General features: G+C 62.6%; 2 protein-coding genes across 2 annotated transcripts; one reads left to right on the top strand and one right to left on the bottom strand.

Annotated features, from left to right (window-relative positions):
• The first annotated feature begins 48 nt into the window (after window positions 1–48).
• On the top strand, window positions 49–6,139 carry HK3 (hexokinase 3). The gene is made up of 21 exons (XM_054389374.1): window positions 49–416; window positions 530–826; window positions 977–1,147; window positions 1,264–1,315; window positions 1,393–1,555; window positions 1,865–2,013; window positions 2,173–2,292; window positions 2,409–2,504; window positions 2,589–2,688; window positions 2,768–2,951; window positions 3,133–3,288; window positions 3,405–3,638; window positions 3,725–4,029; window positions 4,107–4,246; window positions 4,394–4,513; window positions 4,609–4,704; window positions 4,824–4,923; window positions 5,057–5,240; window positions 5,316–5,471; window positions 5,618–5,851; window positions 5,980–6,139. Exons 1-21 carry the CDS (start codon window positions 49–51, stop codon window positions 6,137–6,139), a joined length of 3,585 nt encoding a protein of 1,194 aa, XP_054245349.1.
• Window positions 6,140–6,606: 467 nt separating this feature from the next.
• On the bottom strand, window positions 6,607–19,283 carry UNC5A (unc-5 netrin receptor A). The gene is made up of 16 exons (XM_054389046.1): window positions 19,169–19,283; window positions 10,952–11,173; window positions 10,673–10,816; window positions 10,492–10,595; window positions 10,194–10,374; window positions 9,911–10,078; window positions 9,556–9,720; window positions 9,294–9,482; window positions 8,481–8,780; window positions 8,301–8,388; window positions 8,048–8,216; window positions 7,731–7,964; window positions 7,457–7,606; window positions 7,219–7,383; window positions 6,965–7,143; window positions 6,607–6,772 (listed from the first exon to the last, which is right to left on the bottom strand). Exons 1-16 carry the CDS (start codon window positions 19,281–19,283, stop codon window positions 6,607–6,609), a joined length of 2,739 nt encoding a protein of 912 aa, XP_054245021.1.
• Window positions 19,284–19,484: the final 201 nt, after the last annotated feature.

Raw genomic sequence — 19,484 nt, 5'->3', positions numbered from 1 at the left:
CTGCAGCAACACAGAGGAGCTGTGCTGTCCTGCTCTGGGGAACGGAGCATGCTGGAGGGAGGAGGAACAGCAGGTGCTGTGTCCAAAATCACACTTCCCGAGGCTTGTCCTCAGGCTCGAGTGGGTGATGTGAGCTTGGGGACCCCTGGGTGGGGGCTTGCAGTACCCGGTGCGCTGGAGCAGCACATCAGTGGCTTTCCCAGCTGGGAGCTGTGGAGGGCACCTTGCTGCCAGCCGCCAGCTGCAGCCAGCGGGTGCGTGACCACGGTCCTGTCCCCACGTCCTTGGCGTCTTCCTGGCTGGTTCGGCGGGGCTGAGCGCTGCCGTGTGTGCGCCCTCTGTGACAGGGAGGCCTCTGCCTCCCATGGCCACCGATGGGGCAGCTTCCAGGGCAGGAAGGAGTTCCAGGCTGGGCCGTGGGATTCCCCCCACTTCCCGGGAGGCGCCGGGTGGGGGGGCGCATCACCGAGCTGCTTAATTAATGGGACCAGCTAACGAAAAGCTAATTAAAGCTCGGCCTCCGGTTTAGAAGCACCAAGAGGGGACTGGTGCGGCGCTGCCCGGACGGTCTTTCCCGCGGGCACGCCTACCGGGCCCCCCGTGCGGCCCAGAGAGGGCGGAGCCCCCCGCGGCCGCTGTTGTCAGAGCAACGGCAGCGGCGTTGGCAACGGTACCCCCGCGACGCCTCCGGCCGCCCCGCAGCCATGGCCAGCCGCGGCCCGCCCCAGCCCAACCAGTACGGCGGGGCGGCGAGGGCCACCCTCGGGCAGAGCCCCTTCGCCTCCAGCCCGCACCAACTGCCCCGGGGCCGCCCCCCTCTGAACCGGTGAGGGGTTCGGTCTGCAAGTGGCCAAGCGAAGCTGGGTGTGGGGTGGCCGCGGTCGGGGCCCGCCATGGTGCTGAGCAGGCTTCCTCTGCCCCTCCGGGTGTTGCATCTCCCCGGGCAAGGCAGAGACCAGTCTCGGGCCTTTTGCAGGTGGAGGGCAGAGGAGAGCAGGGAGAAGAGGGGGATAGTGCCCGAGGACGGCCCCGGCCCCTTCGCCATCGTGGGGCGCCACTACCCTCTCTACCCCCGGCTGCCGGGTCGTGATTGCTCTGACCATGCTGTTGAGACCGTGGCCCCGTGGAGCAGGGACACGGAGCGGAGGTGGGAGGCACAGCCTGGGCCGCCCCCCCGCCCCCCAGCTTGTGTGCTTGGGCAGGCGTGTCCTGTCTCCCTGCCGGCCAGGGCTCTGTGGGTGACAGCCACCTCCCTCCATGCAGGTTCCCAGTGAGCCATCAGCTGGGCCACCAGAGTGATGGTCCCTACAAACCGGTAAGACCCATCTCTGCCCCACATCATGCGAGAGGCACCCCTTGCCCCTCACACATGCCCTAACCGGCCGTTCGCAGGTCAAACGAGCCCTGCTGGCACTGACCATTCCCCTGGAGACACTGCAGGCAGTGAAGGGCCGCATGCTGCAGGCCATGCTCAAGGGGCTGAGTCGCCAGACTCATGAACAGGCCAATGTGCGGATGCTGCCCACCTACATCTGTTCCACACCTGATGGCACTGGTAAGGCAGCCCAGCCTGGGCATGGGCTGCTCTGCTACCTGCAGCCCTGCATGCCTTACTGGACAGGGTCCTAGGGGTGCTGGAGAGGGATGTACCAGCCTCTGGTCTGTCGTAAGGTCCACAGGCTGCCCTTGCACTGCGTCTGCCAGTCCTTAGTGCAGGGGCAGAGGCCAGGAGCTAGTTCCCGTGGCCTCTGTGGTGGTCTTAAGCTCACAGAAGCCATGGGTGAGTGACTGTCCTTGGGACAGGGTGAGGAGCAGATTTTAGGGTATCTGCCTCGGGCTGACACTGCCTTCACTTCCCCAAAAGAGAAGGGTGACTTCCTAGTGGTGGAGCTGTGCCAGAGCCATGTCCGGATCCTGTGGGTGAACCTCCCAGGCAATGGAAACAAGAGCATCCAAGAGATATACAGGACCTTCAACATGCCAGAGGACATCATGAAAGACACAGGGGAAGCGGTACAAGGAGGCAATAGCAGAGGGTGGCTTGTGCTGGGCTGCCCAGCACTACAGAGGCTCGGCAGGGCTCTGGGCCAGTGCTGGGGCTCTGGGCTGCCTCCTGCAGCCCGAGTGCTGAGTAAGGGGAGCAGTCAGTCACCCCTGGCCATGCCTTTGCAGCTCTTTGACTTCATTGCGGAATGTGTGCAGCAATTCTTGTCTGGCATTGGCAGCACCCAGCAGAGCTTTTCCTTGGGCTTCATCTTCCCTTTCAGATGCAGGCAGGCACAGCTGGACAAAGTGAGCAGGACATCCTTGTACTGGGGCTGCAGCTACCTTCTCCCCTGCCTATCAGCAGTGGGGAGAGGAACTGCTCCTTCCTGGAAGCCAACAGCTTGTCACTGTGCTCTACACAGGCCGAACTCATCTCCTGGGCCAAGGAATTCAGCTGCAGTGGTGTGGAGGGGAAGGATGTTGTGCAGTTGCTGCAGACAGCCATCAACAAGCAGGAGGTGGGGGTCTGTGGGGTAGGTGGTCCTGGGTGGGGGCTGCCCCCATGGAGCAGCTCACAGTGCTCTTGCTTTGTTGTTGGCCAGCTCTACCATGTGAATGTCATTGCCCTTATGAATAACACTGTGGGCACCATGATGACCTGCAGCTTGGAGGGGAAACCCTGTGAGGTTGCCTTGGTTGCAGGTGAGCAGTAAGCACCCTGCCTGCCAAAGTGGTGGGTGTGAGGGTCTTTGCTCATGCTTATCCCCCTCACTGCCTGCAGACAAAGGCACCAACTGCTGCTTTATGGCTGAGGCACGGCTGGTAGAGATGGTGGAGGAGACCAGTGGGCAGATGTGTATCAACACCGAGTGGGGCTGCTTTGGGGATGATGGCACCCTAAGTGACATACTGACCCCATACGACGAGAAAGTGGACCAGGAATCCTCCAGCCCTGGGGAGAAGAGGTGCACACACACACACACACACGCTGAGTGAAGGCAGGGTCCCTGGGGTTTCTCTGTCCATCCCTGAACATGTCAGGCCCCACCAATAGGAGCACATGTTCCCCTGCGATGCTCCTGGGTGGTCTTAAAGGGCTGTGGGGTGCCAGAGGGGATGACTGACTCTGGCTTGGGCTGCATGCAGGTTTGAAAAGATGGTGGGCAGCTTGTACCTGGGAGAGATCATCCGGCACGTGCTGATCTCCCTGGCTGCTGAGAAAGAGCTCTTCATTGGAAGCAATGTTGTTGTCCTGAGGACCAAGGGTGTGTTCAAGATCCAGCAGATCCTAGAGATCATTGAGTGAGTGTCTAGAGACCAGGAGCTGCCACATGTGGGAGAATAGGTGGGGTGACAGATGGGTGCCCCTGGCTGGGAGTGGATGGCCTTGTAAGCTGGCACTGTGCTCTCCCTTGCAGAAGTGAGCAAGGCACGGCCGAGGCAAAGGCAGCTCTGGAGGCTCTAGGGCTGCATCCGAGCGAGCAGGATTGCTGCCGGGTGCAGCAGGTCTGCCGGGTGGTTGTGAGCCGCGCTGCTGCGCTCTGTGCCGCAGGGCTGTCTGCCGTCCTCAGCTACATGTGCCAGAGCAGGATGCTGGAGCAGCTGGCTGTCAGCGTGGCGGTGGACGGTGAACTCTACCACTACTGCAGCAGGTGAGGAGGAACACGAGCCTCCCTGGGGGGTCCTACCCCTGTGGGATACTTCATGCCAAGTCCTCGCCATCTTCTTCTTCCATCAGGTTCAAAGAGATCCTGCAGAACGTGACAGAGCTGCTGGCCCCTGAATGCATAGTCACCCTTGTGCCTTCGGTGGATGGGAATGGGCGGGGGGCAGCCATTGTCACAGCAGTGTCCTTGCGCCTGGCGGCCCAGCGCCAAGGGGTGAACCAGCTGTTGGCCCCGCTTCGGCTTAGCCGTGCCGACCTGGAGCGTGTCCAGGCGCTGATGAGGCAGGAGATGGAGCTAGGGCTGGACCAGGAGACCAATGCCACTGCCTCGGTTCGCATGCTGCCCACCTACGTCCGTGGCACGCCCAATGGCACTGGTGAGGGGCAGCAGCATGGGGAAAGGGCTGCCAAGGAGGCTGTGGTCCCACTGATCCCCTATGTTGGCTCCCTGCAGAGCGAGGTGAATTCCTGGCACTGGACCTGGGGGGGACCAATTTCCGGGTACTGGTGGTGCACGTGTCAGAGGATGGCATCCGCATGGCCAACCAGATCTATGTCATCCCAACTGCTATCATGCAGGGCACCGGAGAGGCGGTGAGGCTGAGCATCTGTGGCCAAGGGACAGGGTGAGGGGTGGGAATTGCTGCCTTCCTCACTGCCCATGGGGCTGGGATGGGGCTGGGAGACCCCCCACAGCATAGCTCCAGCCTGGGTGCTGCTCACCATGGCCACTCTCCTCAGCTCTTTGACCACATCATCGAGTGTATCATGGATTTCCAGCAGAAACAGGGCCTGATGGAGCAGGTTTTACCACTCGGCTTCACCTTCTCCTTTCCCTGCCAGCAGATGGGCCTGGATAAGGTGAGGGGATGACTCCAGCCCCAGGTGGTGGGGGCGGGGGGGGGGCGCCTGGGATTCAAGGCAGCTGCCTGGTGCCTGCTCCTGCTGTCTTGCAGGCAGTGCTGCTGAACTGGACCAAAGGCTTCAGCGCCTCAGGCTGTGTGGGCCAGGATGTGGTCCAGCTGCTGAGGGAGGCAGCCCAGCGCAAACAGGTAGGAAAGGGCAGGGAGCCTGTCCCCATGGTGCCACCCTGCACCCAGGCAGTGCCAGTTCCAGGAGCTGGCTGTGTGCTTTAAGTTGCCTGTGTCACCATCTCTGTCTGGTTTGGCAGCACTTAGGGCTGGAGGTGGTGGCTGTGGTCAATGACACAGTGGGAACGATGATGTCCTGTGGCTATGACGACCCCAAATGTGAAATTGGCCTCATTGTGGGTGAGGAGCAGTTCTGCATCCGGGGGGTCTCTCAGCTCCCTGCTGCCACCACCAACCCATGTGACATGGCCACGGGGTGTCAGGCAGCTCTTCAGGGCTGTGGTGGGAGGTGACACCAGCATGGGACCCACAGGGACAGGGACCAATGCCTGCTACATGGAGGAGATGTGTAACGTGGGTACCGTGGAGGGGGACCAGGGCCGCATGTGCATCAACATGGAGTGGGGAGCCTTTGGGGACAACGGCTGCCTGGATGACTTCTTCACTCACTTCGACCAGCTAGTAGATGAGAAAACCATCAATGTGGGCAAGCAGAGGTGGGTGAGGGCCCCACGGTGAGGAGGGGGCTGGGTGGGGGTGGCTGTTCCTGGATAAGGCTGTGCCTGGGGCAGGTTTGAGAAGCTCATCAGCGGCATGTACCTGGGTGAGATTGTGCGCCACATCCTGCTGGCACTGGTGGAGAAACAGCTCCTGTTCCGTGGCAAGCCCTGCCCCAAGCTCCAGACCAAGGACATCTTTCAGACTAAGTTTCTCTCCACTATTGAGACGTAAGTGCTGGGCTGCAGTGGGTTCCCTGAGCCTGGAGTAGGGGGCCATGCTCCACAGATGTGGCACATGCATCGTGATGCCATCTCCAGCCCAGGAGATGGGGATGGCGATGGCGATGCTCATAGTGCCCCTTGGCCTGGGGCAGGGATGGGCTGGCCCTGAAGCAGTTACAGACCATCCTGCAGGACTTGGAGCTCGAAGCCAGTTCTGAGGACAGCATGGTTGTGCGGGAGGTCTGCCAGACTGTGTCCCTGCGGGCAGCCCAGCTCTGCGCTGCCAGCCTGGCTGCCGTGGTGGAGAAGATGCGGGAGAGCCGGGGCCTGGCCCAGCTGGCTGTCACCGTTGGGGTGGACGGCACCTTGTACAAGATGCACCCACAGTGAGTAGGGCCAGGGGTGAGCGGCACCCACTGGAGACCCTAGCCCTATGTCAGGGGTCTGGGAAGTTGGGGGGTGGGGGTGGAAGTGGGGAGCACCAGCCCTCACCCTCCCCTCCTGTCTCCCCCAGCTTCTCCCACCACCTTCAGGAGACGCTGCGGGACCTGGCGCCCAACTGCACCGTCACCTTCCTGCTGTCCGAGGATGGCTCGGGGAAAGGGGCTGCACTTGTGGCAGCCGTGGCTTGCCACGGGGCTGAGCCCAAGGGAGGGCCACCACTGTCACCCTAATAAAGCGTTTTGCTCTGCCCCCTTGACTCCCCGTGGGGGAGGCTGGGGGAGCATGGGCAGCGCACGGCTGAGCACAGCCCCACGTAGCAATATATATCGAATTTATTTACATTCACGTCCGGCAGACCCCCCGCCCGCGGCACCGCTATGTACATAAGGCCAAGTGTAAATACTTGAATGCACTTAATACAGAATTAAAAAACGGTCTTTACACAACAGGGCCTGGGGCCCGGGGCCGCCCGGCCCCACACGCAGACAGCACGACGGCACCGCACGCACGACGCACACCCAGTGACCCCCCAGACTCCTGCCGTGGGGCTGTGGGACCCCACCACCATGGGGCACAGGCATCTCTCCTCAAGGGCTGTGGGGCAGCAAGGTCCCGGGGGCCGGCCTGGGCCCTTTCCCGCCCCATGGCGATGGTTGCCCCCCCAGTGAGGGGTTTGGCCCCCCCCACCCTGCTGTGCTCAGCACTCGGCCTCGGAGACAGCAAAGAGGGCATTGTCCTGCTTGCCCACCTCAGCCACAGCGGCGGCCAGCTGCGAGAGGTTGCCATTGGGGAAGTGCCGTGCTTCCCACAGGTTGAGGATCATGGCTGTGGGGCTGGGCTTCGAGGCGAAGAAGCTGAGATGGCTGGTGGGGGACAGAGGGACCATGTCAGGGCACAGGGATGACCCCAGACCTTGAAACCACCCCATGCTGGCCACACCTGGGGCAACATCCAGCTCCCAGGGCCCCACAGTGTTCTAGCATGCCTCCATAGGTGCAGGATGAAGCCAGAACCCTCTCGTCCCCATCCCCAGTGCTGTCCCCATCCTCAGCTACCTGTCAAGGTTGAGCTTCTGGGCCAGCATCCTCCAGTCGGCTCCCCGGGTGCCTGGTGGATCCAGGCTGCTGATGATCTTCTGGCGGATGAGGAAGGGGATCTTGAAGGCACTGGGGCCCACCAGGGCTGGGGCACCCACCTCACTGTCAGGGACCAGCCAGTCTGAAAACCTTGTGTCCTAGAGCAGAGAACCAGGTGGATGTGAGCCCATCTCAGGGTCACCCCTGTGAGCACCCCCTAGCCCTGCCCTCACCTTGGCAATGTTGAAGTTGACAGTGAAACTCTGCCCATCGCCCTCCACCTGCCAGACCCAGATCTTGCAGGCCAGCTCACAGGTGCTGGGGCTTAGGCGCTCCAGGGTGAAGGTGCAGTGCAGGAAGGGCTGCAGCCCGCTCCAGATGTGGTAGAAGGGGATCTCCTGTGGTGAGGTGGTGGATCAGAGTGGCAGGGACATCCTGTGCTCATCCCCACCCACTGGCTAGGCACCTCACCTGGTAGCTGGCAAGGAGCTTGCTCTTCCAGAGGGAGCTGGGCATGTCATGGATGGAGAGGCGCAGGTTGTGGTAGCTGTCCTTGAAGTGCAGCACCCGGGGGGCTCCAATCAGCTGACCCCCCAGCTGCTTCTCCAGCTGGATCACCTCCTGCTGGCACAGACAGCAGTTGGGCAGGAAATACTGCATGCTGACAGTCCAGCCCTGCCCACACGGCCCTTGCTCTCCTGCCCACACAGGCCTTGCTCTGAGCCATGATGGGGACCCCTGGTACCTTGAGGACATCCTGGGTGTCGCTGAGGCAGTAGACACGGATGTTGTACTCCAGCGAGGGGCAGGCAGCCGGCGCAAACAGGACCAGCTTGAGGCGCTTGGAGGCTGCCATGCTGAGGGACTCCCCAACCAGAGCAAAGCGTCCCAGCTGCTCTGTGAAGATGTAGCAAGCCTGCGCTTCCAGCTGGCAGTAGTACAGCTCCGTGCATGGCTCTGCGCCCAGCTGCAGCACGTCCTGCAGCATCCAGGCAGAGATGCACCCAGGCATGGGCATCACCCCCACCAACCATGACCCCCTCCACCCCAGTGGACGCTCACCTCCCACGTGCCCTCACACGACTGCTTCTTCAGCCGGATGCTCCAGTTCTCAGTGCTGGCCTCCACGCAGTGCCCCATGGCCAGGATGGCAGGGCGGGTGAGGAGGACCCCAGGGGGGCCGCAGCTGACAATAGGGCTCAGAAGAGTCTGGCAGCCGGCAAGAGGAAGCCTGAGGCAGTGATGGGGACAGCTGAGCAGAGACAACCCCATCCTGGCCACCCAGCACCTCAGCAGCCCTGGCTGTGGCACCTACCTCACCTCCTCTTGCTTGTGCAAGGTCAGGTAGACCTCGTAAATCTTTCCCCGCGGAATGGCATCGGGTGGGATGAGCAGGCTGATCCCTGGGTAGAGGGGTGCAGGCTGGAGGGTGAGCCCCATGGGGATGTGCCCGTGATGGGCAATGCTCTGGCACCCCATGCCTTCTCCACCATACCTGTGTTGGGGATCATGAGCCGCCCCCCCAAGAAATTGAAGGTGCCATAGGCCATGTTGGTGTTGCCACGCGGCAGGGAGCGAAAGTAGCTCTGGGTGGAGAGCCGGGCCACGAAGTCGGCACCCTCGGCAGCAGGTGAGCTGTGGTGCAGTGTATGCCGCCCGGCACCCAGTGGGCTCAGCAAGTGCCCGTTGGGCAGCTGGAGCTTGGCAGGGCCATCCTGGCGCGGGCAGAGTGAGCCCTGGTAGGTCATGGTGGTGGTGCTGAGGTCAGGCTGGATGGTGAGCAGGCTGGGGTTGTCTGTGGCACAGAGCAGGGAACCGTGGTGCCAGGGCACAGCAGGGGTGGAGATGTCCCCACCAGTGGTACAATCAGCCCCAGGAAGCATGGGGCACACAGGGGCTGTATGTGGCACAGCCGCTCCTGAGGGCCCAAAGGGCACTGAGTCTGCCTCACAGCATAGACCCTTGGGGCACAGTCACCTCTGGGGTACCTAAAGCACCCAGCACCAACCCAGGCTGCAAACCTAATTGGGGACCAGGGACCCTATAGCACACAGAGCCCCTACTCACAGCCAGGAACCCTATGTGGCACAAGGCACCGACCCCATAATCAGGGACCCTTTAGGATGCAATGGTCCTGGCTCAGGGATTCCACAGGACACAGAGCTCCCACTCAAACCCAGGGACATTATGGGTCACACAGCCCCAGCCCAGGGCCAGGAATGCCCTGGGGCAGACAGGCCCTGCCTGGAGCGCTCCTTGGGGCACAACCGGCCCAGTATGGGTGCACGGTCTCGTCCTAGCATCTCACCGGCCTTGCTGGGCTTGATGCTGACAGGCTGGAAGCCAGCAGTGAGGATGGAGGAGTCAGCCACATCAGCATCCAGGCCTCCCTTCTTGCGGCAGTACATCAGCACTCCGACCAGCAGCAGCAGCACCAGGCACACGGCCACAGCCACCAGCCCCACGTAGAGCGCCACGTCTTCTGCGCCGGGGGCAGCTGCGTGGGGCAGGGCGTCAGCACGCATAGGCACTCTCCCAGGGCACAACCCCATCACCCCTGCTGCACTCACCGTGGCTGCAGAGCTCGGAGGTGCAGTTGCGAGTGTCCAGCTCGGGGCCGTGGCAGTCCTGGCCGCCGTTGCGCGGTGCTGGCTCCGAGCACTCCCGGCTGCGCCAGTGAGTGCACTCAGCCCCGCACACCGACCACTTGCTCCACTCTGACCAGGCGCCGTCCACTGCGGGCACAGCAGGGAGTCAGTACCTTGCTGCGACCCCTCACCTCCCCTGCCCCAGGGCTGGCAGAGATGGACACACGGTGGGGTGGGAGGACAAGACACCCAGAGGACAGGGAGTGTGATGGGCGCAGCAGGGAGTGCAGCATCGGCATGGTGTGGGTGGCAGCGGTGCACCGGTCGGGGTGGGTACCTGGACAGAGGGTGGTGCAAGCGGTTTTCTGCACATTTTGGCCCTCACAGAAAGCCCCCCCGTTGAGGGGCGTGGGATTGGTGCACGTCCGGCTCCGCTTCTGCCAGCCCCGTCCACAGCTGGTGCTGCAGCCCGACCACTGCGTCCATGTCGACCAGCCGCCATTCACTGGGTGGAGAGGGACCCATCAGTGCCCTATCAGGATGGGGGATGTGGGCAGGAACAGGACAGAGAGGGTGACACCAGGGCAGCGTGGTGGGGACAGACACGGGGGGGGCCGTACCATAGACGGTGATGGCAGCAGAGGCACTGCGGCGCCGTGCTACGATGTTTTTGGCCACGCAGGTGTAGTTGGCAGTGTCAGCCAGGCGGGCCTGCCGCAGCACCAGGCTGTGCTCCGGAGTCACGTAGACGTTGGCATCCAAAGCTGGGTCCACCAGCTCCTCGTTGCGCAGCCACTCCACCTGTGGGGCACAGGGAATTTGCTGGGTGGGCAGCTGGGCCACCTCCTCGGGGACCACAAATGGTGTCCTCACAGTCAGAAGGCACCCACAGCTGCCCCGCCAGACAGGAGGGCTCACCTCGGCAGGAGGGATGCCCTCAGGAGGGCGGCATGGCAGCACAATGCCCTGCTCAATGGAGACCTCCCTGGCCATCGGCTCCTGCTCAAAGTTCTTGCGCAGATCTAGGGAGGCACAGGGACAAAGTGAGGAGGTTGGGACCAATGTCCCACACCCCATCTAGGTACCCCCAGACACTCACAGGCGATGCGCACGAAGGCTTTCTGACTCTTGGTAGTGCCAGAGGAGCTCCAGGCCACACACTGGCACCAGTACTCCTCCAGCCCAAAGATCTTCTCCACTTGCTGGCGAGTGACCTCTATGCGGACTTCCATCACTGGCAGCCCTGCCACCAAGGCACCATGTCAACACCAGTATGCTGGGCATGGTCCCCATGGCCCCAGACCCATGCAAAGCCTGCTGGCGAGCCCACTGGCTCTCCATCACACGGGCCAGAACCATCTCTCCTTCTGGCACTCACCAGTGCCATGGTCAGTGCTGTGCTGTGTGACGTGGTCAGCCTGGTGCACCCACTCGCCGTTGCACTTGAAGTAGATCTGGGTGGCGGGGGTGGCACGGCAAGCCAGGCTCACCGCCTTGTTCTTCACGATGTAGACGTCCTCCGGTTCCAGCTGGAAGTGCGGAAGCAGGTCTGGGGATGCACCAGACGCTGGGTTGGCCACAGTCGCACTTTGCTGAGCACCTGTTGGGAGACAGGGGCTTGGCCACCGCCAGCATTCCTGGGCTGGGCTGTCACCCATCCTGGCATGGCCTTGTGCCAGTGCCCCATGTCCCCCTGCTGCCATTGGCAGTGCGACAGTCTCCTCCCTGCCCCACCATCCATCAGGGAGAGCAGCCACGCGATGGCGGCGCCTGCTGAACCTGTGCCGATCCCTCATGTCCACACTTAGTACTAATGAAAAGGAAATGTAGTGTGACCAACAAGGGCCATTGCTCACGCCTCCCAGGGCACCGCTGTCCCCCTTCCTCACCACACTGTGAGGTGCTGGCTGGGGGGTTGTATTCTGCACTGTTGTGCCCTGGCCTAGCACAGGGATGCAGAGTGAGTGGTGGGGTGTGCACCTGTGTCCTGTGATGCTGGCACCCACCTGGGAGTGGGCACAGGCATAGCGCAATAGGGGCTGGCTGTCCCCAGTGTCCCCAAGGTGGCGAGGTTCATCTCAGAGCTGCACATGTCCTTCAGGGGCAGTTGGGCATCCCCCACCCAACTGGCGGTGGGGCTGTGAGTGCCATGCACCAGGGCAGAGTTCCCATTGCGTTAGCAGCGCTGGGGACACAGCAGGTGGCATAGTCCCACAGTGCTCACATACCCCAACCTGGGCTTGGCCAGGTGCTCCCACTCCCCAGACCCATCAGTGCCTGCTGTGGGAAGAGTTAATAAAGCAGGGCCCTAAATAAGCATTTGATTAACAAACGATAAAATAGTGATTGTGTCACTGAATGAAGCTGTAATTGCTGCTGCTAATTGGCTGGTTAGGATTTAATAAGCAATTAAATGGGATGGAATGCGCAGTAATTAAGTGCCTTCGTTTGGCAACCCCGCTCCCCACACGGCCCACAGGACCCCCATCGCCTATGCCCACCGTGGCTGGCTTCCTGCCTGGCACAGCCACCTGCACCATGAGGACAAGGACGTAGGGGACATAGGGAAGCAGGGGACACAAGGATCCCTCAGGCCCTGTCTGACTTTCCCAGGGGGGTTCTGAGCCCCAATGCTCCCCTGCGCTGATTGGGCCCCTGAGAGCTGAGGAGTGGGTGCCAAGCGAGCCCGCCACGATGGGCAAGGTGCAGCAGCTAATTTACACAGGAAAGATAAACGGCCACCATAACGCACTGGTTATTACCCCATCAGCACTTTTACAATGTCGCTGGCAATTAATTTAATTAAAACCCCTGTCGGGGAGATACAGGCATTTCATATTTCATTGGTTTAACGACACCCCCCCCCGCCAGCCGCAGCCCAGGGCTGGCCCAGGGGGTCACGCCGCGGACAGGCGCTGCGGTGCCCAGCACAGTGCCATCACTGGTGCTGGCTGCGGCATGGCTCACTGCAGCACCCGCGCTCGCACCACTGCGCCACCCATCCTGGCACCCCTGGCTGCCCACGCTGCACTGCCCATGCCAGCACGTGGGGCTGAGATGAGCAGGAAGACAATCCAATTTATTTACCGAATGCCAGTTTGCTGCTGCGCAGTGGCACTGCTGCCTCCCGCCTGGGCACACTGGGTGAATGCGGGAGCCATGCTGTGGGGATTGGCCTTTTAATCACAGGTGAAAGGAGTGCAGCAGGCAACAAGCTGTGGGTTTGTCCGTTACAACCAAACCAAGGGGTGCAGGAAGCCTGTGGCCAGCAGCAACAAGGAGGGGTGCAGAGCCTCTCCAACTGCTCATGCAGTTGGGGTGCTGGCTGCTTTGTGGGGCATGGTGAGACTATGGGCAGCGAATGCATATAGGGACATGCAGCGAGCAGCAGAGCCAGGGTGCTGCCAGGCACCATGCAGAGCCCCTGGGAAGGATGCTGCCCTGCTGCTGGGCGCTGTGCTGAGCACTATCTGAGCTCTGCACTGTGGTGCGGTCATGGATGGAGCTGTGTGGTACAGCCAGGAGTCTGGAGTCCCAGCAAAGGAGTGGAGGGGCTGTGGTGTGTGTACCATGCACTATGGGTACCCCATCCATGATGGTACCCCATACACGGTGGACACTGCATGCACAATGTGCAGCCCATGGCTATCCAATGCACCATGGCCATCCCAAGCAGCACAGCTAGGCCAAGCATCATGGATGCCTCATGCACCATGGGTGCCCCATGCTCTGCAGGCACCTCCATGCACTTGGTCCCCCACCCCTCAGCCCCTCGGTGTGGGTGCAGCGTGGGTGCAGCATGTGCAGCAGACCCCACACGACGCTGGCTCCCGCACCACTTCGGCCTCGCCACTCACCTGCCGTTGTGTTGCCATGGAAACAGGCAAGATGCTTATGTCACCTTGGCAAAGGGAAACCGGGGAACTTCAGCAGGGATGGGGGATGAGGGGGATGGTGGGAAGCTGGGTCCCACTCACCTCTGTGACTGCCCCTGCTGTGGTGGTGGGGGCACACAGTCCCAGCTGGCTGCTCTCTTGGCAGCCGAAGTGGTAAATGGGAGCGTGGTTTGCTACAGTGCTGATAAATCACGGCGGGCAGTGGCAGTGCATTAAGTAGGGATTTATTATCAATTATCCCCCGCCCACAGGGGCTAATGAGCATGCTGGCAGGCCTGGCTAAGGGGCAGGAGGCTGGGCTGCAGCACCCACCCCAGTGAGCAGACTGAATAGGGACCACTCCACTCCAGGCTCTGCGCACTTGCTTCACCCCAGCACTGCAGGACTTCCAGCTGCTCTGTGTCTCCCTGTGCACAAAGTCTCCCATCCATTGCCAGCCCAGATGGCCACACAGCCCCTCACCCCAGCACCTGGGCCCCCCAGCATCAGAAAGCCATGTGTACTGGCATTACTGGTGGGAAAGAAACTGCAGGATGCTGCATTGCCCAGCAGTGGGGGAGCACTGCCAGGACCCACCAGGTGTCATCAGGTGCTCCCCCATTCTGGGCCCTCTGGTACCCAGAGGGTGGATCCTGCTGCTGCTGCCACGCTCCCTGGTGGTGCTGAGAACAGCATGCCAGGTGCCTTGGTGCCTGCCACAGGGAGACACCAGGAAGGTCAGCACGTTCTTGGCAAGGAGAGGCTGCCCGACAGAGGATGCAGCACTGCCGGTGTGTGCCTGCTTGGTACAACTGCCCCCAGGAGGGAGCAGGGAGCTGCCTGAAACGGGGCAATGTTCCAATGGCATGGGTATGCCCAGAACACTGCTGCCCTGCAGGGACCCATGCATTGGCTGTACCTGCAAGGCACTAAGCCATGCCTGGAAGCTCTGCCCCCATCCCCTGCCCACACCCCTGCCTGATGCCTGCCACCCTGAGACCCTCTGCAGCAAGGTGGAGACCTGTATGCCAACATCTGCCTCTACTGCTGCCCTCCCCTCTGGGGGCCTCCCCAAATCCCCATGGGTTTTGCAGCTGGCAGATTCCATCCCAGCTGGCGCCCTATCCATCGTGCCTGTGCCAGGCCTGGCATGCCATTAACATGAAAGATTTCCTTGCACTTCGCTGGAGCCTGGCCTGAGCCCAGGCAGCAGGTAATTAAAGCAATAATTGCTACTGATTGTGTCAGCCTAAACGAGGGAAGGATGGGTGTCAGGAGGAGGGCAGAGGATGCCCAGATGTGCCCAGGGGGCCCTGGTAGTGCCAGCTCTGCCCACTGCCCTACACACAGAGGTCTCCACCACCAGCACTCTTCTCTCTGCAGGGTGAAAGGGAAGTGAGCTGGTACTACTCACCACCATCAAAAAGCTTGTCTGAGGCTTTGAGCTGGACACTATCGTGCTGGGAGAGGCTGGCTCCAAGCTGTGATGAGCTGGTTCTGCCCCAGGAGAACCCCAGCCTGAGGCTGTGGCTTTGCCTGGTGCTGCTTTGCAGCCTGCATCTGCTCCAGCACTCACCTGAAGCAAGTGGGCATCAGCAAATACACCCCTTACATCCACCCACCTACCCCACACAGTCACCACAGTGATGCCAGGCACTGTGATGCCAGGCACCCTGGTGCCAGCCCTGGCGACGCTGGGAGCCCTCAGGGTTGGATGCCAACACTGAGCAGCATGGCCCAACTACTGGCCAGTTTGCTACATGATGAGCATCAGGAACAATAAGACAATGAGCACAGAGTGCCAATACCTCCCCTGTGCTCCAACGGGCACAGTGCCCCAGAAGTGACCACACCTGCCCCAGGACAGTGTCCCCAGTTTCCTGGCACATCTCCATGAGCTACCCACTGTCTTGGTCACCGCCCCCCCCCCGAGTGTGTGCCTCCCAGGTGCCAGCCCAACAGCCACGGTGGAGGCTGGGTGGAGGTGGCTAGGGCCTGAGGGTGCCGTCTCCCAGTGAGACTGTGGCAGCGTCTGGGCGCTCATTAAGCCAGCATCGTTATGAATGAATTAGTCAGGCGGGTTTGTATGACAATGGAGCTGCCTAATTACGGATTTGAGCTGATGAGGCACTCCCCCTTACATGCAATTAGCATGTGCCAGGGCAGACAGGGCTCCTGGACTGCGGCCTCGCCCCAGCCACCCACCCACCAAGGGGACTGCGCAGCGCTAGCCATGTCCAAGCCTCCACCCGGTGCCCAGGCTCTGGGGATGGCGGTGGAGGCAAAGGCAGCCAGGGATGACAGCCCTTCCACAGGGACCTTCCCTGCATGCCTGGGGACTATCGGCTCTGGAATCCACTGATGAACAGCCTTCCCTGGGCACCCACGAGTCGGTCCCCTCTCGGCTCTATAGCACACACAGAGCTCCCCTAGGTGCCTGCTGAGCTCCACAGCAACCCCAGACACGGTGTGCCTGCAGGACGCATGCCAAGCCATGACAGCCCCTTTCAGCGGCACTAAATGTGGAGAGGATCCCGTCCTGGCCCTGGCTTGGTCGGGGATGAGGGAGCTCCCCCAGCCCATCCTAGCTTTGAGATGACGGAGGAGCGGGGGCAGGACCAGCACAGCTCCATGTTGGTGAGGTCCTGAGCCTGGGGATCTGAGTGGCTTTTCTGGCTCTCCTTTAACCAATAGAGAAGAGCAAATGCTCCCAACAAGCCTTGGTCCCACCGAGAGAAGCATCAAGGTCACCCTCAGCCTCATGTCCCAGCCAGAGCAAGTAGGGGAGATGGGTGCAGGACTGGGAAGGCTCTGTCTGCACAATGGTCCCAGCTGCAAAGCTCTAGGTCTGTGGCCTCTCCCTCTATCACCCATGGGTGCCACATGGTGGTGTTGGCAACCACAGTGTTCCACAACCCTGCAGTAGCAAGGGCTGGCTGGAGTGGTCTAGGACCAAAGCCCTCATCCTTCAGGCAGAAGCTTCAGGCAGGGCAGAGTCTGAGGGGGCCAGAGTCAGTAGCCCTCTGCCAGACACCCACCTAGGAGCAGCACCCAAAAAGTGGATAGGTTGCAGGGCTCTGGAGTACTGGGCAGCTGAGCTTAACTGGATGAGGATGGGGGTCCCACCGTGCTCATTCTGGAACCAGTCCACCCCAGCCTGGTCGCAGACAGCCATGTGCTGCACAGAGCAGTGATGGTGCTGACAAGCTGGAGTGATGCTGGCACAGAGGGTGCACCTCTGACTGCAGTGTAGGGCATGGAGGAACATGCATAGTGCACAGTCCCTGTGCCATCATCTGTCAGGCACCGATGCCAGTGCCAAGGTGGTCCTGGGTACTGCTAGCCACCCAAGTGGGACAGGTACTCAGTTGCATGAATGGCTGTGAGGTACCTGCAGTAGCTTGGGAGGTGCCCACCTCTGGCGACACTACTTGCGTCCTGGTCCCCTCCCGCAAGCACCTGCCAGGCTCTGCATGGTTTGATGTAGTGCCAGCCCCACGTGGCACCGAGCCAGAACAAACAGCCCTGGGCGGGCTGCGTCTGCCGCGTGCTCACACTGACAGCCGGCACGGCAGCTTCCAGCAGCCCAGCACACGCCAGCTCTGCCTGCCCTCCTGCCTGCCGTCCTGCCCTCCTCCCTGCCCTACAGAGGCACTGATGCCCAGTCAGGTGTAGGCTGTGGGGCAATGATGGGATGCAGCAAGCTGGGGTGCCAGGCTGTCAGGCACCAGGTTGTGGTTCCCCAGCAGCCCAGTTAAGCCAGCGGCCACCGTATGGCTTATGTGCGGTGAGAGCAGAGACCATGCGCCAGCAGAGGAGCTGGGGCAGGAGCTGGTGTGGCAGGAACTTACTGAAGCAAGGGCCAGGCTAGAAGCACGACTAGAAGAAAGGTCTGGCGCTAGCTGCCACAGGTGACAAGAGGATGGAGTTGCAGAAGCGCTGGGCCAGGGGTAGCTCTGAGGAAGGCCCCTGACCCTGTGCCCTTGCCCATCCACCAGCACGGCAGTCAAGTGGGGCAGCTACCTGCACCTTGGGTGCTCACCCCACGCTGCTGCCCGCAGATAAGCCCTAACCCTCAGGGCTGCTCTTGCCCTCACTCTGCAGGCACCGACAGCACAGCCGGCAGCCTAACATGAGGATGCTGCTCTGCGGCTGCAGGCAGGGGCCCTTTGCCGGCATTCCCCCATCCACAACCTGTGCCTCACTGCCTTCAAGGAAGGAGTGCCATGCCATGCCAGGATGGAGCAGCACCCAGTGCACAGAGGCCCAGCCTTGCTACTTCCGTGCAGAGCGGTGGTCACGCAGGTGGCTGGGCACAGTCATGCCACAGCCAGCTGTGAGCTGCCTGCCAAGTGAGTGGTGAGGATGAGCTCCCACACTACACTGCCCTGAGTTGTGTGCCCCCCACACCTCACACTGCAGAGCTTGTGTGGGGAGGCCTGCTGAACCTCCTGCCCTGCTACCCTCCACCTCCATCCATCACCACAGACCCAGGGATGCCATGGGGACAGCAGCACTCCATGTCCAGCTGGGGCTTTGTACCTCCATATGGGGTGTCTTACACCCAAGGGGTGCCCACCCACTGTTCTGGCTCTGCAGCGTCCTCCTGCAGACAGGCCATGCTGGGTGCACTGGGTGCAGGGTCTCCAGGGGTGGCTGGCCAGTTCGAATGGGTATGTGGATTACAGAGGCTGCACCGAGGCCAGGCGAGGGGCTGTCTCTAGTGGTGGCAAGGGGGTCGGTGGGCCAGCACCTCCGAGTGCAGAGGGGTCCATGTCCTTTCTCCCCAGACCTCCCCCCACCCCGCGCAGAGCGCCCGTCCAGCCCCGCGCAGCTCCCCGCCCCCAGCCCGGTCCTTTGTCTGCAGTCGCCACTTCAAGGCTGCCGTGACACCTGCCAGCAGCCGCCAGCCCCGGACACCCACCGCAGCCCCCGGCACCCACCGCAGCCCCCAGACCTCCCAACCCCGGGCCGGCAGACGGCGTCGCTCAGGCCCGGAGTCCGGCCCAGCCCGCTCCCCGACCCGACGGGTCCTGCCCGGGAAGGGGGTGGTCAGAGTCGGGGGGCGGCCGCGCTCCGGACCGTCCGCGTCTGCAGCAACACCGATGCATCCCCGCATAGCACCCCCCACGCCACAGCCACCCACACCAAGGCCACCTACGCGGCATGACAGTACCCTTCACCCGTCACCACGGTCCCCCGTGCCCCGGCCAGTTGATGGGGACGGCAGTTATCCCGTGCAAGGGGCAGGGACCCCGTGCCGGGGGCTGAAATGATGTGCGTGGGGGAGAGACGCCGTGCGTGGGGCAGATCTGCTGTGGCCCCCCGGGCGCGGGGCTGGCAAGGCCCCAGGGGAGTGGAGCCGTGCCAACGAGGAGGCGAACGCCTTCAGCACAGGCAGCGTCCGGGAGAGCTTCGGCTGGGCACGGGGGGGCGGCCACGTGTGGGCACGGGTTGGGGGAACGGCAGTGCCTGCGGTGGGGCGAGGGGCACGTCCTTTGCCCAGGAGGGCATCCTGGGGACCTCCCTATACCCCGCTGCCAGCCAGGCACCCTGCACGGCCCCTGGTCCCCGGGAGGACACCCAACTCCCCGCAGGACGCCCGCCCGCCGCCGCTCCCCGGGTGACCTTGCCCAGCGCCCGATGCCGGGTTCCCACCACTCACAACCGCCCCCACCAACCCGGAGCTCGGTACCCGCGAGGGACGCGCGGTGACTCACCGGCGGCGACCAAGAGGGCAGCGGCGAGCAGGGCACCGAGCGGCCCCGGCGCGGCAGCGGTGGCGGCGGTGGCGGCGGCGGCGGGGCCCCGGCGGCGGCGCGGCCCCGCACCCATGTCGCGCCCCGCGGAGCGCTGCGCGGCGGGGCGAGAGAGCAGGGCGGGCCGCGCTCCGCGGAGCCCTCAGCGGGCCATGGCGCCACCGGCCCCGCCACCGGCCCGGCCCCGCCGCTGCTGCCGCCCGCCGCTCCGCTCCGCCCGGGCGCCGCCAATGCGGGGCGGCGAGCGCGGACCCGCCCGCCGAAGGGACGGCGCAAC

This window comes from Indicator indicator, chromosome 18 (genome assembly GCF_027791375.1).
Source record: "Indicator indicator isolate 239-I01 chromosome 18, UM_Iind_1.1, whole genome shotgun sequence".
NCBI lineage: Eukaryota > Metazoa > Chordata > Aves > Piciformes > Indicatoridae > Indicator > Indicator indicator.
The sequence above is the reverse complement of the archived record's forward strand: the minus strand, read 5'-3'. Positions and strand labels throughout refer to the sequence as shown.